At 28.1% G+C, this 16,420-nt stretch overlaps 1 protein-coding gene across 1 annotated transcript; it reads left to right on the forward strand.

Annotated features, from left to right (window-relative positions):
• The first annotated feature begins 5,325 nt into the window (after positions 1-5,325).
• Positions 5,326-14,919, forward strand: LOC134831884 (uncharacterized). Its single transcript, XM_063845714.1, has 5 exons — positions 5,326-5,645; positions 11,245-11,408; positions 12,758-12,959; positions 13,018-13,352; positions 14,801-14,919. The coding sequence occupies exons 1-5, from the start codon at positions 5,333-5,335 to the stop codon at positions 14,891-14,893; spliced, it is 1,107 nt and encodes a 368-aa protein (XP_063701784.1). The 5' UTR covers positions 5,326-5,332; the 3' UTR covers positions 14,894-14,919.
• Positions 14,920-16,420: the final 1,501 nt, after the last annotated feature.

Here is a 16,420-nt window from a genome sequence, read left to right on the forward strand (position 1 = left end):
AATTAATTATTTAGAAATTTTTTGGTAAAGGAAAAATTTATAGAAACTTAAAATTTTATCCTTTTTTTCACCCAAAATAATTTTTTATATTTTTTTTTTTTTTTTAAATCTTGATTGATTTTCGGGTTCATAATTTTCTATACTTTTTAATCAAAAATATTTAATGAAATTATAAATAAATTTTATGTTTAAATGATAAAACTAAGAAAATATTATTTTTTATTTAAATAGCAATATAACCTTAAAATAAGAAAAAACTGAGAGCTATCATTAAATTTTTTTAATTAAAATATTTTTAAAATTAAAAATTTATTAATTTTTAAAGTAAAATTATTTTTTCATAAAAATTTTAATTTTTCACAAAAAGTATTTTCAGACAGACTTCAATACTTTTAAAATCGCATTTTTCACATTTCAACCAAACTATAACGAAATTTTTTCAAACAAGCTGAACATTCGTATCGCTGATTGAGACGCAAAAGGCTTTCATTTGTAATTTGCCGGGTATTTGCAGGTCAAATTTTAAGCTTTTTTCCTTGTCTTTCCTCGCACTCTCTTGCTAAAAAAAAACAACACAACACATTACGAAAAAAATTACGTCCTACGTGGCGCACTTAAGTAGTGAGTAGCAGCAGAAAAAAATTACAGCAGATCCCATCTAATTTATGTCTGCGTAATAATTGGAATTTTTTCCTGCGTTTTGTGTTTCGCTGGAAACGTGATTTTCGCAACGACGACGCAGAGAAATTATCGCGGGAAATGCGCTTGATTTCTGAAGAGTGAGATGGTCGTTTTGTTTTTTTTTTTGCAAGCTCGAGCCAAGTTGTCGAAAGAGTTATGATGACAGCAATCCTGCAATGTTGCCCATAAAATTTCCTGGCAAACATTCGCCATATTTTACGTTTCTCCATGTGAACGAGTGAGAGATGCGGAGATTGTTGCAGATTAATGGATGATGGCGAAGCGATGCGATTGCAGATAATTGTCGATGTCATTAGTGGAAAGTTTTCAAAAAGTTCATTTTCAAAGCTAGTTTTGTTTCTTTTAATTGAATAGAAATGGAAGCTTGAATTTTTAATTTCTGAAGAAAGAAATTTTTCTCCTTTTTAAACAAATTTCCTGAGCTTCATGAAAGAATATTTAAACCACGTGACTTGAAAATTTTAAATTTGACAATTTTTTTAAACTACGTGATTTAAGAAAAATTTTCAACCACGTGACTTAAGAAAAATTTTCAACCACGTGACTTAAGAAAAATTTTCAAACCACATGAATTGAAAAAAAATTACAAACCACGTGACTTAAAAAACTTTTCAAACCAGATGACTTGAGAAAAAATTTCAAACCACGTGACTTGAGAAAAATTTCAAACCACCTGAAAATCAAACCAAATGATTTTGAGAAAAAATTTTCAAAGCACGTGACTTAACAAAATTTAATAAACGAATTGCCTTTTGAAAAATTTTCAAACCACGTGACTTGAGAAAAATTTCAAACCACCTGAATTGAAAAACTTTTCAAACCACGTGACTTGAGAAAAATTTCAAACCATGTGTTTGAGAAAATTTTTCAAACGAAATGCTTTGAGAAAGATTTCAAACAACGTGACTTGAGAAAAATTTTCAAACCAGATGAATTGAAAAAAAATTACAAACCACGTGACTTAAAAAATTTTTCAAACCACGTGACTTGAGAAAAATTTTCAAACCACGTGACTTAAGAAAAATTTTCAAACCAGATGACTTGAAAAATTTCAAACCACGTGACTTGAAAAATTTTTCAAACCACGTGACTTGAGAAAAATTTCAAACCACGTGACTTGAGAAAAATTTCAAACCACGTGACTTAAGAAAAATTTCAAACCACGTGACTTGAAAAAAATTTCAAACCACGTGACTTGAAAATTTTCAAACCACGTGTCTTGAGAATTTTTTCAAACCACGTGACTTGACAAAATTTTTTCAAACCACGTGACTTGAGAAAAATTTCAAACCACGTGACCTGAAAATTTTTCAAACCTCCCATTAAAAAAGTGAAAACCTCATAAAATTCGTTACGCACATCAAGGGAGAGTAATCAGTCAATGGCACGTCATAATAATCGTTGATCAAGTCCATAATCGACACTGACAGCTCCATTGATTTTACATTAATCTTAATAATAATCCCTCGTTCTCTCACTTGAAATTCCATTCATCCATTCACAATCAGTTTTTCGAGCCAATCCTCAACATTTATTTTTTTTGCCAAATACACAAAAAAAATAGGAACCATGTCTGCCAAAATCGCATTTAAATGTAATTATTGGACGTTTCACCTTTAAATTTCGTGAGAGCTCTTCGTGAATGGGGAGAAAACTTTTTGTCTGCGTCATTAGCTACAAAATTGAATCATGTGCCAAAAAGAAAAAAAACAGAATTTATTAGATTAGATTTGTCCGGATTTGTCGGTCATCAAGGGAATGCTGTACGTGACGTTAACGTCCTGTTTTTATATTCAAATCTGCCGAAAAAAAGGTGAAAAATTCGATTTTTATTGTAAAATACCAGGCGTTTCCTCTGAAAAAAATTTTTTTTTTACTCATTAGAGCTCTAAATAGATTAGAATCGCTCGTCTTGCGAGTAAAGTTGACCATGAATTGTGGGTAATAAAGTTTATTGCCGTCATCCATGACTATTTTCGGTCGTTCTTGTGTGCTTGCGTCGGAATTGGGATAATAAAAAATGAATGAAAATTTATTTTTACACCAACCTGACCGACATTCTGTGTCGTCTGTCGAGGTGGTTTTGTAAGAAAATTACATTTTACGGTCTCACCTGTCTCATATATTATTCCCGTGTCGTGAAAAGGGACACTTTTTGACGACATTTTTGGGAGAACCCCTTTTTTGCAGTACATCTTCCTCCGCAAATTTATCGCAAAATTCTCGTGGATGGGGAACGAGTTTAATAATAATGCGAAATTATCTTCGTCATTACTTATTAAGTGATACTTGATCGATTGATTTTTCCTTCTTCTTCTTCTTCTTTTTTTTTTTCTCCTTCGTCGACAAGTTCTTATGAGGACGACGGGCGACATTCGCACGACAAAATGATTAAATTACGTCGTCCTAAGGAGAAAAAGAAGAAGAAGAAAAAGTGCTGGTGATGAAGTGCGATGCGTCAAGATAGTGTGAAAAATTTATTGCTTACTCATTTATTTAGTTGTTTTTAAGTGCTTTCGTGCGAAGACGTACGGAGAGCGAGCGAGTTAGAAAAGTGATCATGTTAAAATTAGAAAGTACTTGAGAAAGAGTGCATGTGACGACGACGCCGTCAAGGACTTTGAGACGATTGAGTGGGAGTAAAAGTGCATCTAAAAGCGTTTTATTGTTAGATGGCATGGAAAGTGGTCTTAAAATGCTTCGAAGGAAGACGTAAAATAGCATTTGAAGACGAACAGAGACTCAGGAAATGGATTCGTGGAATGCATTTGGAATGAAAATTTTGTGTTTTTTCAAGGAAATTATGAGTTATGACTTAAAATTGACACTCTCTGAGTGTTTTTTTTAGAGAAATATTGACATTCGAATATTTTTTTGATAAAACTTTTCCTTAAAAATAAATTTCAAAGACTTATAAATAATGAAGAAGACTTTTTAAATAAATTTTGTCTTGAAATTGGATTTTAAAGCCTTTCAAGATAAACTTTTTAATAAAAAAATTTCTTTAAAACTTTTTTAATCAAACATTTTTATTTTAAATTAAATATTGTTTTTTTTTTTTGATGAATTTTTTAATCAAAATAATCCATAATGAGTCTTTTTGAATATTTTTTTTTTTATTAAAAATTATTAAAAATGGATTTTAGAAGGAATTCTTGGTTCAAAATTGCATTAGAAGTTATTTTTTGTTCAGATTTTTTTTTAAATTATTACATTTTTAAGTATTTTAAGCAATTTTTGACTAAAAAAAATTTTTTTAAATTAAAAAATAATGATCAAAAAGCTTTTTAAAGTAATTTTGTCTTAAATTTTAATTTTAAAGCTTTCCAAGGATAAATTTTTACTAAAAAATTCTTTAAGAATTCTTTTAGCAAATATTTTTTTTTTTAATTTTTTTTTATTTTTAATTTTATTTGGATTATTTTGATTAAAAAATTCATCAAAAAAAATTTTTTTAAGTCAAAATAATTCATAATTTTTTTTTTCTTTTAATTAATTTTTGATTAATTTTTTTTTAAGATTTTAGAAGAAAATCTTGGTTCAAAATTCGCCTTTGAAAATTTTTTTTGTTCAGATTTTTTATAAATTATTAAAATTAAAAGCCTTCCAGAAGTAATTTTTGACTAAATAATAAATTTTAAAAAATTTCTAAAAAAAATAAATCAGATCAAATTTTTAATTTTTAGTCTTTTTGATACAAATTTCGATCAAAAATTGACGATTAATTTTTTTTTTAATTTTTACTCACTAAAAATTTTTTTAAATTAATTTTTAACCGAAAACTTTTTTCTTGATATTTTTTTTTTAAATAAAAATTTGTCCTTTTTCGACTCAAATTAAATTCAAGAGTTTTCAAGATGAAATTTTTTCAAAATTTTCCATTAAAAAACTTTTTAAAGCAATTTTTAGTAAAAAAATAACTTGAAAGCATTCCATATGAATTTTTTTAATTAAAATTTGGTAAAAATTGTTCATAAAAATCCTTCTTGATACAATTTTTGACTCAAATTTGAGTTTTAAGGCTCTTCAAGAAGAACTTTTCTCCTCTAAAAGTCATTGAAAGTTCTTCAAACATTAATTTTAAGTTCAAAATCAACATTTGCCTCATATTAATTAACGAACTAAAATCCCTGCTGAAGCACTTTTAATCTTCATTTGTAAACTTTTCGTCATTCAAAAGTCTCATTCGCCTGCAAAAACTCATCCACAATCACTCATCAAAACATCTGAATGCCTTCTTTCGCCACATTAATCACCTAAATTTATCAAAAACTTTGCATGAAATGTAATGACAACTACTATCTTTTCCCGTTTTTCTTATAATTTCAGACTTTAGCATCGTCACACAAAACGCGGTTTATGTTAAATCTAACTCGAAATGTAACTTTTAAACACTTCGAACTCGAACGAAACCAAAAAAAAAGTGTTTTAACGAACTTTTTATGTGATTTTTATCTTTTTTGTCTTTTAAAATCGTAAATTTTTTGTGTAATATATTGTGCCTCTATAAATTTCTATGATATGAAAATATTTCTCTTCTTCTTCTCTCTCACTCTGTCTATCTTAAAAACTTGAGAAAATCTAAAAAAAAAAAATTCGGCACTAAAATCAATTAAAATCACACAAAAGCATGGCTCCTTTTAAACTCAAGTTTCGCATGGGCGGTTCTCGAAGCACGTCGTCCGAGCACGAAGGAGATGTCGCAGTAAATCACCCAACGGCAACTGGCGGCGGGGGAAACGGAAGTTTGACGATAAGCAACGCAACAAACACCACAAACCAGGGATCCCAAAGTGTGATTAACAGCACCACGTCGCTCATACACTTTGGGAGCACGTCAACGATAGATTCCGATCACAATACCGATAGTTTAGTGTCGCTAGGAAATAATGATCAACGGGCCTTATTACAAAATTGTGGACAAACGTCGACAGATTCAATAGGTAAGTGGTGTCTTTCTCTCTCTTTTGCACATAAAATTTTCTACTTAAACGCACTTTTTTTGTATGAGGAATCTTGGTGTCACGTGTTTGCACAGGAAATTTAACTTTCAATTGCACAAAAATTTTCCGTCGTTCATAAAAAATTTAATCTTAAATTTTCTTTCAACATCATTTCATACTAAAGTTAAATAAAAAAAAAAATCAAATAATTTTCTTCATATAAAAAATTACGATTTTTTTCTACAAAAATTGAGAAATTAAAAAATTATTTCAAATTTTCAAAAATTATTAAAAGTTTTTTAAATTAATTTAAAATTTTTAAAAAAATTTTAAAATAAAAAAAAATTAAATTATAATTTAAAAAAAAAAAATTTTTAAATTAATTAATTTTGAATTTTTAATTAATTAAGTTGATAAAATTTTTAAATTAATTTAGTTTTATTCTGAAATAAAAAATCAAAAAATATTTAAAATTATAAATTTTAATTGAATTAAACTTGATATTAAAAATTAATAAAATTGATTATTTAATAAAAAAAATAATTAATTATTAAATCAATTTATTAATTAAAAATTATTAAAAAAATAAAAAATTTTCGTTTAAATATTTAAAGTAATTTTTCTGAAAAAAAAATTATTTTTTTTTAAATTTTTTTTTAAAAATTTAAATTTGGCCAAAATATTTAAAACTTTTTAATGTCATTAAAATTATTTGAAAATTAAAAATTATTTTTCATTGAAAGATTTTTATATGAAAAAATCTCAATGCTAAGTAAATTAATAAAAAATATAAAAAAAAATTAAAAATAAAATTAAAAAAAAATTAAAAATTGGCTTGAAAATATTTTATTTTTTTTTTGAAGAAAGTCTTTTAAGAGAAATAATGTTTTTAAACTTTTTAAATTACAATTTTGTTATTAAAAATAATTTGAAAGGTCTTCAGAAGCAATTTCCAAGTTAATTTTTTTTTTGTTTTTCAAAAACTTAAAGCTTAAATTTAAAAAAATCAATATTTGGAGAAACGAATCATTCTAAAAATTTAAAAAAAAAATTAAAAGTTAAAATTTAAAAAAAATATTGCTATAAATGTGCTTTTTATGTCTAAATATGCCTTTAAAAAAATTTTACTGCTAAGAATTCGACTTTCAAAAATCATTTTTATATAAAATTAAGAAAAATCTACATTTTTCATGATTTTTTTGATCAAATTTGTCTCCATAACAACTAAAAGAACCTCAAAAGGCATCTCAAATCACATTTTCAGCCTTGAAAGAAACTCTTACCGTTAATAAAAGCCTCTTCGCCCAACAACTCGCTTCACGTTCGACCTTTTCTCATTTAATTAAATACACCTCCCACCCGAAAGTGACAAAGAAAGCTGAAATGAAATGAAACGAAATCAAAGTGCGCGCACACACAAAAGGCAAGAAAAGAACTTCCATCTTATTAAATCAAATCACTAATCAACTTATCTCATTATTATTATATTAAAACTTGCGTATGTTGAACATCTTTTCTCGTGTGTGTCATCATTGTTCTCCGTCTTTTTTGCCGATTTTCTCCGTGATTTCTGCGCGATGTTCCTTTAATGCGTCGTGACAACCTTGATAAGAAGTGAAAAGACAAGAAAATGAAAGAAGAAAAAAAAATGAAAATCACCTAATTTGACACTCGGTGCGATGAATGCGATGATGATGAGATGACGACGACGACGATGATTGCATAACACGAACAAACAGGACATTTCATTATTTCTGGCTGGAGGCTTATCAATTCAATCTCGTGTTGTTTTATTCATTTAACTTCGTGTAATCGCATTCAGTGACCATAAAAATGGATTTTTTATGTCGTTTCACGTTATCTCTTGCCGCACTCGCGCCCGTGATCAATGAATTCGAAAAAAAAATTGTTGCCAAAAAAATGGTAGTTTCCAATTTCACTCCCCAACGTGCCATCAGCGAAGACATTCAAAACTTTTGAGACACCAATTATTATTTTTTTTCTGAAATCACGTCATTAAGTTGCAAAAATATCTCAAGTTCCATCCAAATTGAATGAATTTAAATGTCATCATTTATTTTCGCCATTATTATCCTTCGGTTAGAATGACTCCAACGCGATGGCGGTATTTAACACACACAAAAAAACTTTTTTTTTTGTTAAAGTTGCATACAATTAAATTGCATCGCGTCTCACATTTTTTTGAAAAGGGTGTAAATTGAAATTTTATTCAAAACTTTGTAGTTAAATTAAAATTGTCGGTACTTGAAGATTTTTCTTGCATATTTTAACGTCGTTCATGACACACAAAAAAAACATTGTTGAAGCAAAATGACGATAATTAGATGACAAAAAAAAACATGCAAAAATTTGCAGCGCAAAAGAAGAGTTTGTTGGCAATGATTTAATTATGATCGCTGCTTGTCGAGAATTTTTAGATGGGTTTGATTAATTTTTTATTTTTTTTTTGTTCGATGGAAGGCGTTTGAAGAATTTTAAGTAGATTTTTAAGTGAATTTTCTTTTTAAAAAATTTTAATTATTTTTTATCAACAATGATTTTTTTATTTTTTATTATAAAATATTTTTATTTTATTTTTTTTTTAATTATTTTTTAATAAAAATATATGAAAGATTTTTGGTGAAGAAAATTAATAATATTTATTGAAAATATTTTTTTATGAAAAAAAAATATTCTTCATCCCTAAAAATAATTTTTAATTTTTTTAATGAAATTTTCTTTTATTAATTCATTTATTTTTTAAATTTAATTAATTTATTTAATTATTAATAAAATTAATTTCTGCGAATTATTTTCTTTAAAAATTAAAATTAAAAAATTTCATTAAATTTTATAAAAAGACGAAACAAAAATTATTGATTTTTCTGTCTTCAAAAAGTTTTGATATGAGGTTTTGTAACTGAAATTTTTTTATATAATTTTTTTTTTTTTTTTTTTTTTTTTTTGAAAAATTTCACATAAAAGATTTTAATATATTTGAAAATTCTCAAAAGAAAAATTTTTTAATTCATTTCTGGATTCGCATAAAAGCTTTAATTTTTTATTTTAATATGAACCACAAATTTTTTAGCATTTTTTTGTTTCATATGAATTTCTTTCAATTTTAACTAAATTTTTAGGAACATTTCTTCTTTTCTACCTCAATTTGATGATTATCAGTTCAAATTAGTAATTTTATGATGTCTTGTGAAAGCTGAAAAAAATTAATGAAGATAATTCATACCTGTATTTATAGACAAACATTTAAAAAAAACGTTAATTTTCAATAAAAAAAAATTAATTAAATTTAAATAAATAATTAAAATTTTTAAAGTTTCCTTAAGAAAAAAAAAACAAAAAAAATCTTTAAAAACTTACTTTTCATGAATTTTTGATCTTTTATCGTTAATTAATTAAAAATAATCATCAAAATTTACTCAGAAAATAATCTCAAAAATTCCATTTCCTCATCCAAAAATAATTACTTTTGATCAATTTGAAAATTCCTTATGATTGACTTCAAACCAAACAATTTTCATCTAACTAAGTGCTTTTTTCATCTAACATTTGCCTCTGAAAAAAAAACATCATTGATTCTCGTTTGAAATTTCGATCAGAGCAGTTATAACGCTTACCTTAATGACGATTGAATTCCTTTGAAATTCAATTTTTCCTCCCTGTCTATCTCACACACAATATCGGAGGTATATCGTTTGATTTCCCTTTTAACGATTTTTTTCCTTTCCAATTCACCGCACAAAATCGTCTCACCGAACGAATCTTCCACAAAACTGATTTTTTCCCAATTCGCATGCATCGTCGTGTAATGTAAACACTTCGAAACTCGTTTAAATTTAATTCAATTTCAAATCTTTCTCCTCTCTCTCACTTTTATGTGAACTATAAACACAAACTAAAAATCTAAAATTGGGTCTATTTTATTTCTATTTATTCGTTACTTTTCTCGTCGTCGTCGTCGTCATCCTGGATATGAAAAATACATTTTCAAGTAGTTTTTTATGCAAACAAAGTTGTTATTTGTTAAATAAATAGTAGTAGGAAAAAAATTGCTATCCTTGGCAGGCTCGGCTGGATATTCGACGTCACACCAAACGACGCACGAGGCAAAGCACAAATTGGATTGAAAAGCGTTCGTTGAGATAAAAAGCTTAACCGCATTTTAAATTTAAAAAAATTTGTTCTTTAAACATTTTTCTTCGGAAAATTTCTAATTTTTCCGATTTTTCATGAATTTTTCGAGTTTTTCCATCAATATTTATTCTTAATGTTACTGAAAAGACTTTAACGATCATTTTAAGGATTTTGAATAAATTTCAAGTTTCGATGATTTTCCACGAATTTTCCGGATTTCCATAAATTCTTCGAGTTTTTCACAAGTTTGAACTTCCATGTTGCTCAAGAGACTCTTACGAACGTTTAAGATTAATTTGATGGCTTTGAAATTTTTTATGTTTTTCCGATTTTTCAGGAATTTTCCGAATTTCCACAAATTTTCCAAACTTTTTTGAACTTTTTAACGAATTCTAACTTTTCTGAAGACTCTCAATAACACCTAAGAGCTTTTAAAGTTCTCATTTTTGAAGGAATTTTCAAGATTTTCATGAATTTTCCGAAGTTTTCCACGAATTTTCTCACATAAATTTTCCCTGAGAAAAGATCTATTTAAAATTTTCTTAAAATTTCTTGAAACAAAATAAATTGAATTTATCTTCTGCTAATTCTTAATACAATACAAAAAGATTGAATTAGCAAATGGCAAAAAGGACAAACATAACGGACAGACGGACCAACAATTCCAATTTCGTTCAAAATAAATTTATAAATGCGAATGTAGGAGTAAAAATATGATAATATAATCCGGTGTTTGTCTTGTCATGTAGCAAAGCTAGCTGTATTGATGACGATGTTACAGAGAAGAAGGCTTTTGGGTCTCATCATCATCATTTTCTTCTCCTTTCGTTTGCGGTCGTGATCCAAAAGAGATTTATTTACTAACGAGCGAGGATCAGGCTTTTGTCGTATTTATTTGCTGCTGTAATGACAAAACGTTTTTTTTCCTTCTTTTTGGTATTTGGAAAAATGTATTTTCTTCATGACTGGAATAAATTTCCAAGGCAGACAATAAAGAAGCAGCAAAAAAAAAGACACGACGCGCGAATGACGTCGCCGTTCGGTCAAGTCATTGCATGGAATTGCCATCGCGCGGTTGCCTGCCAAGAAAAGTGGCATCAAATGAGTTAGCTTCTACTCGTGTTCGAAATGAATAAACAATAAAAATAAAAAAAGCAATAAACGAAGAGAGAGAACGAGTGACATTGACGAGACATTAATCAAAATATATTTCTTTAATGGTTGCGTTCAATTTTCTATTCATTTTTATTTTATTTTATTTATTATCTGCGCTATACTACAACTTGACAATTATCGTCGATATCGCAAAATATGTTTTTTATAAAAAAAAAATCCACACAAAAAAAACGGATTTTAATACGATTTATCATTCGGAATCGAAACGCAATTATTGCGAAAGCGCGTCAAGGAAATTATTTTTTATTGTTATTTTTTTATTATTTGACAGGATACATTAATCCATCATTGACGCATACAGAGACGACAACGATAACGACGAGTAATACAACGGCACAAAGTATAGGGAAGAGCAAATCAACAACAACAACGGCCAATAACGCGAAACAGATACCGTCGACGCCACCGCCATCGTACGAGCATGTGTTAGAAGAGGTAAGTTTTTAACATGAAATTGATATTTATTGAGTTTTGAGCTTCCATGAAAGATTTTGGAGAACAAATTTTTGACATTTACTTGATTTCTAAAGGACTTTCTTGTAAAAATTGACGTTAGATGGCTCTGTGAAAATTTTTTTAGTTGACTTTTCAAGAAAAACTGACGTTAGATGGCTCTGTGAAAATTTTTTTAGTTGACTTTTCAGAAAAAAACTGACGTTAGATGGCTCTGTGAAAATTTTTTTAGTTGACTTTTCAGAAAAAATTGACGTTAGATGGCTCTGTGGAAATTTTTTTAGTTGACTTTTCAGAAAAAATTGACGTTAGATGGCTCTGTGAAAATTTTTTAGTTGACTTTTCAGAAAAAATTGACGTTAGATGGCTCTGTGGAAATTTTTTTAGTTGACTTTTCAGAAAAAAATGACGTTAGATGGCTCTGTGAAAATTTTTTTAGTTGACTTTTCTGGAAAAATTAACGTTAGATGGCTCTGAGGATACTTTTCAGTTGATTTCTCAGAAAAAATGACGTTAGATGGCTCTGTGAAAACTTTTCGGTTGACTTTTCAGAAAAAAAATTGACGTTAGATGGCGCTGTGAAAATTTTTTTAGTTGACTTTTCAGAAAAAATTGACGTTAGATGGCTCTGTGAAAATTTTTTTGATTGACTTTTCAGAAAAAACTGACGTTAGATGGCTCTGAAGACAATTTATAAAATTTTTTTTAAGCGAAAATTTACTTTGAACGATTAAAGGGCAATTTTTCAGATTTTTTAGCTTAAATACTTAATAAATATTTGTAGAAAAAAAATATTCTCAATGCTGACAGTAACTACTAGGTCATAAATCTTACCGATAAAACACTCAAAAAAATTATCTTATCACGAAGAAAAAAACTTTCACAAAGACAACTTTAAGTCAAAAATTGTCCCCAAATCACTTCCGCATCAACTCCTGCTCAGCAGAAATAAAAAAAATAATATTTGACTTGTTGATTTATTGGTGCAAAAGATAAACATCAAAAAAAGCACACGACAAGCATAAAAAACGTAAAATTTCCTTACGCTCGTGTTCCTTCCCATTTTCTTCCACGACGATGTTTTGTTTCACGAAAAAAAAAATTATTTGAAGCCCGTATCAAAGTGACACACGATACTTTTCCACAAAATAATGAAATAACCATTCATTCGACGGACTCTCGGATAATAACAGAGGAGACACGTTGACTAGTCCCTCTCACAACAAACAACTTTCTGTTTGATTAGTTCTGACTCATCTTTCATCGGCGGCGGCGTCACTCAGTTGTTTTTCTGAATTCCAACTAAAAAGACGTTTTTTCTCGCTCCACAGAATCGATTAGCAGCACTCGACAAGGAGAATAATCAAACGTTTCTACTTCACACATTGATGCAAAATAGCCACGTGAAGATGTCGAATCAGCAGTTGTCGCACGACGACGGATCTCTGGACCAGGACATGGACGAGGAATTGTGCACCGACTCGAATTGCGAGCAAAACTACGAAAATTACGAGAATCAACACAAAAACGGAGGTAAATTTTCAAGAATTTTTATGAAAAATTTCAATTTTAACGAAATTTCGTTTATCAGACGAACAATCAAGTTTAGTGGGTGGCGGCAATAATGAATGCAATTTGATGGTTGACACCGAATCGATACATCTCTCGGACATTGATTGTCAGTCGTATCACGATAATTCGTATGGCACATATGCGTCGTCAGACCATCATCAGCTGCAGGACATGGAAGAGCCGCAATACGAGCCCGCGACACCCCAACAAAAGCCCGGCAAGGAAATTATCTACAAATCCAGCAAGGAAATGTACAAGGCAGTGGCGAAGGAGTGCGGCATTACGTGCAAGATGTCGGACCAGTGTCGCTGCTACGATTGTCAAAGTCGCTATTTTGACTGTGAATATGAGCAGGTAAGAAGGTTTTTGTCTTAAATCGACACACAGGGACACCCAAGTGGGATGGGGGAATCAATCATGATGTGTGCTGCCTGCGTGGATACTGAAATCTAATCTAACATGTTTTCCTTTTTCATCATTTGAGATGGGTCGAGACACATCTATTAAGGTTTCGTTTTGACAAATATTTGAATTTCTTTGTTGTTTGTGTGTCGCTCCGTCGCCCGCTCACTTGAACTTAGTTATTGATTTATTTTTTCTCGATGGGAAAAGGAGATATCAAGACCGGTTTGATTGATGTGAGTGCCAAATGTTGACCAGAAATTGCTCGAAAGGCGTCAATAATGAAGTTTTTTGATGAACTTTTGATCAAATTTGGTTTAAAAGTGCTTTGAATGGCAATTTTTGGTTGAATTTGGATCAAAAACTTAACAAAAAATTCTTTACATGACAATTTTTGACTAATTTTTTAACAAAAAATAGTTGAAACATGTTAAATTAGTCATTTTTAGAACATTTTTTGATGAAAAGCTGTTCAAAAAGGTGCTAAAATCGCATTTCAAACCTATTTTTGTTAAAAATTTATTCAGTTAGTGCAGCAAATGTCATTTTTTCCTTGATTTTAAGAGAATTTAATATATGAAAAAAATTTTTGAAGTGAGTTTTTGAACAAAATTTGATCTGAAATGATATTTTTATCGCCTTTAGAATAATTTTATTAAAAAAATTATTTTTTATTATTTTTTATTTATTTATTTATTTTTATTTATTTTTTTTATTTATTTTTTTATTTATTTTTTATTTTTTATTGTTTAATTATTTTTAATAAGTGCATCTTTTGATTAAAAGTAATTAAAAAAATTTCATTGGTATTTAAAAATGAAGTCAAAAAAAGAACATTTAAACTCACTTTTTTCCCATTTCTTGCATTAAATGTCATTTTTATACTGAATTTAAAATATTTTTTTAGTTAGGTACTAATTTTAATATGAAATTTTATTTATTTTTGATCAAAAATTATTAAAAGTTAATTTTTGAATTTAATTTTTAAAAATAAAAAATAATTTAAAATTATAAAATTACCTAATTTTGTTCAAAAATTATGAAAAACGAGGCTTAACAGCCATTTTGAAAGTAGTATGGGCGAATTTTGATAATAAGATTCATAAAATTACATTTTATATAGAATTTTGAACAATTTTTTTCCAAAATTACCTTTTTTCAACCGAGTTTCAATCAAAAATCAATTTTAAAATTTTTCGAATACAAGTTTCAGACCAAATTTTGTTAAAATTTTAGTTAAAATGCTCAAAAATTAATTTCAAAAAATTTTTAGAAAATTTTATTTAACAAAATCTTACCACAAAAAATTTTTTATTAACATTCCTTTAACTTTGGGTCAATTTTTAATCAAAATCTCCTCTAAAAACCCTTCTAACAAAATTTTAATTTAAATTTTCCAGAACGAACACGAAAAAACAGACGGCGGCCTGGGTGCTGGCACACCACTTTACATCTCGGAGGTCATGCATGGAACGGCTTGTACTATTTTGTAAGCTTTCACAAGAGCTTTAACCACTTTAATTATAAAACAAAAAAAAAACAGAAAAATATTACTCATTCACCGATTAGGATTTATGGTATATTTAGTGATATGATAAAAATAATACAGAAAGCCTAAAAACAACAACAACAAAAAAGAAAAAGTTTTGTTTCCACACAACACAAAATTATCCTAATTTATTATGGAAGAAAAAAAAACATAAAAAATGAGTGTGTCCTACATAAAAAAAAAGAAAACACACAAAAAACCCTTGAAAGATGCCCTGAGTGCTTTATAATACTTACAACAACTCCTTTTTATGAATTGTGTCGTCCCCATCATCCTCGCCACGCACCGCATCGTGCGTAATAGCTGGAAAAGTAAACATAAAAAAAAATCCTAAAATTGATGTGTGTCGCAATATATATTTATTTATTTAGGACTCGTGAAATAATAATAATTAAACTTGAGGCGACGACGACACACGAGACAAGTTGCCATAATAATGTCATTGGAGCTAATAAAGTTCTTCATTGCTCGTCGTTGCGAAATTTCCCGTGAAAATGACGTCAATTTTTATTATTTATTTATTATGCAAGGATATTAAACCGCCTACCGTCGCCCGAACAGCAAATTAAAGTAACCGGAATTTGTATCAAAAAGCTTTTAACATTTTTTTTTGTTGTACGGCCAGCTCTTCGTTCCTCATTAATGAGCATAAATTGACTCTGTCTGTGTACCTACAACCGAAAATGTTATTAATTAGACAGATGTAAAACAAAATATAAGAGATAGACTCACGCAACCCAAAATTTTGTGAGGATTTAAATGAATTATTGCCGGTCGCTCGTTTGTATTTTTTTTTTTTGTATTTCTTCTTTAGATGCCATTCAATGATAAATTTTATTTATTATTCGAGCTTGTTCTGACGATGTCCTTATTTATACGTTACGAAAAAGAAACAAAAAAAAACAACAGACAAGGTTACACTCCTTAAAAAAAAACTTGATTGATAATTTTTTTTTGAACAAGTAACCAGGCGTTCATTTTTTTTTTTTTTTTTTTTTTGAAGAAAAAAATAACAAAATGGAAAAATGAGGAAGCAAAGTTAAGGAATTAATCACAAATGACAAAAAAAAATCTATTTTTGTACTAGAAACGTTAAAAATTTATGTATTCGTCGTGAAAATGTTTATGAATTTATCATTGAAAAAAATATTATTAGTTTACTGTTGTTGTCGTCACAAAATGCACCTAAAACTAAAAATACTTAATAATAATAAATAAATAATTAATAAAATGAAAAAATAATGTTAATGAGGAAAGTTTCAAAATATTATGACAGAAAATATATAATGTTGCGGGGTGGCTAAAGTTGTCAACGAATATTATTTATGATGAATTATTATGGAAAATGATAATTACTTAAAATTTTGCTAAATAGGCAAAATAGTTCAATTAACTGGATTTGAATGAAATTTGATGCTAAATAGGGATTTTTTATTTTAAAATGATTGAATTGAAGAAAATTTTCGAGATA

This window comes from Culicoides brevitarsis, chromosome 2 (assembly GCF_036172545.1).
Source record: "Culicoides brevitarsis isolate CSIRO-B50_1 chromosome 2, AGI_CSIRO_Cbre_v1, whole genome shotgun sequence".
NCBI classification, from domain to species: domain Eukaryota; kingdom Metazoa; phylum Arthropoda; class Insecta; order Diptera; family Ceratopogonidae; genus Culicoides; species Culicoides brevitarsis.

What these genes read in the sequence shown, in the direction of transcription:
- LOC134831884 (XM_063845714.1), top strand. Translation starts at nt 5,333, where the DNA reads ATGGCTCCTTTTAAACTCAAGTTTCGCATGGGCGGTTCTCGAAGCACG. An exon ending in AACGTCGACAGATTCAATAG is followed by an intron (nt 5,646 to 11,244) that starts GTAAGTGGTGTC and finishes ATTATTTGACAG; the next exon opens with GATACATTAATCCATCATTG. An exon ending in GAATCAACACAAAAACGGAG is followed by an intron (nt 12,960 to 13,017) that starts GTAAATTTTCAA and finishes TTCGTTTATCAG; the next exon opens with ACGAACAATCAAGTTTAGTG.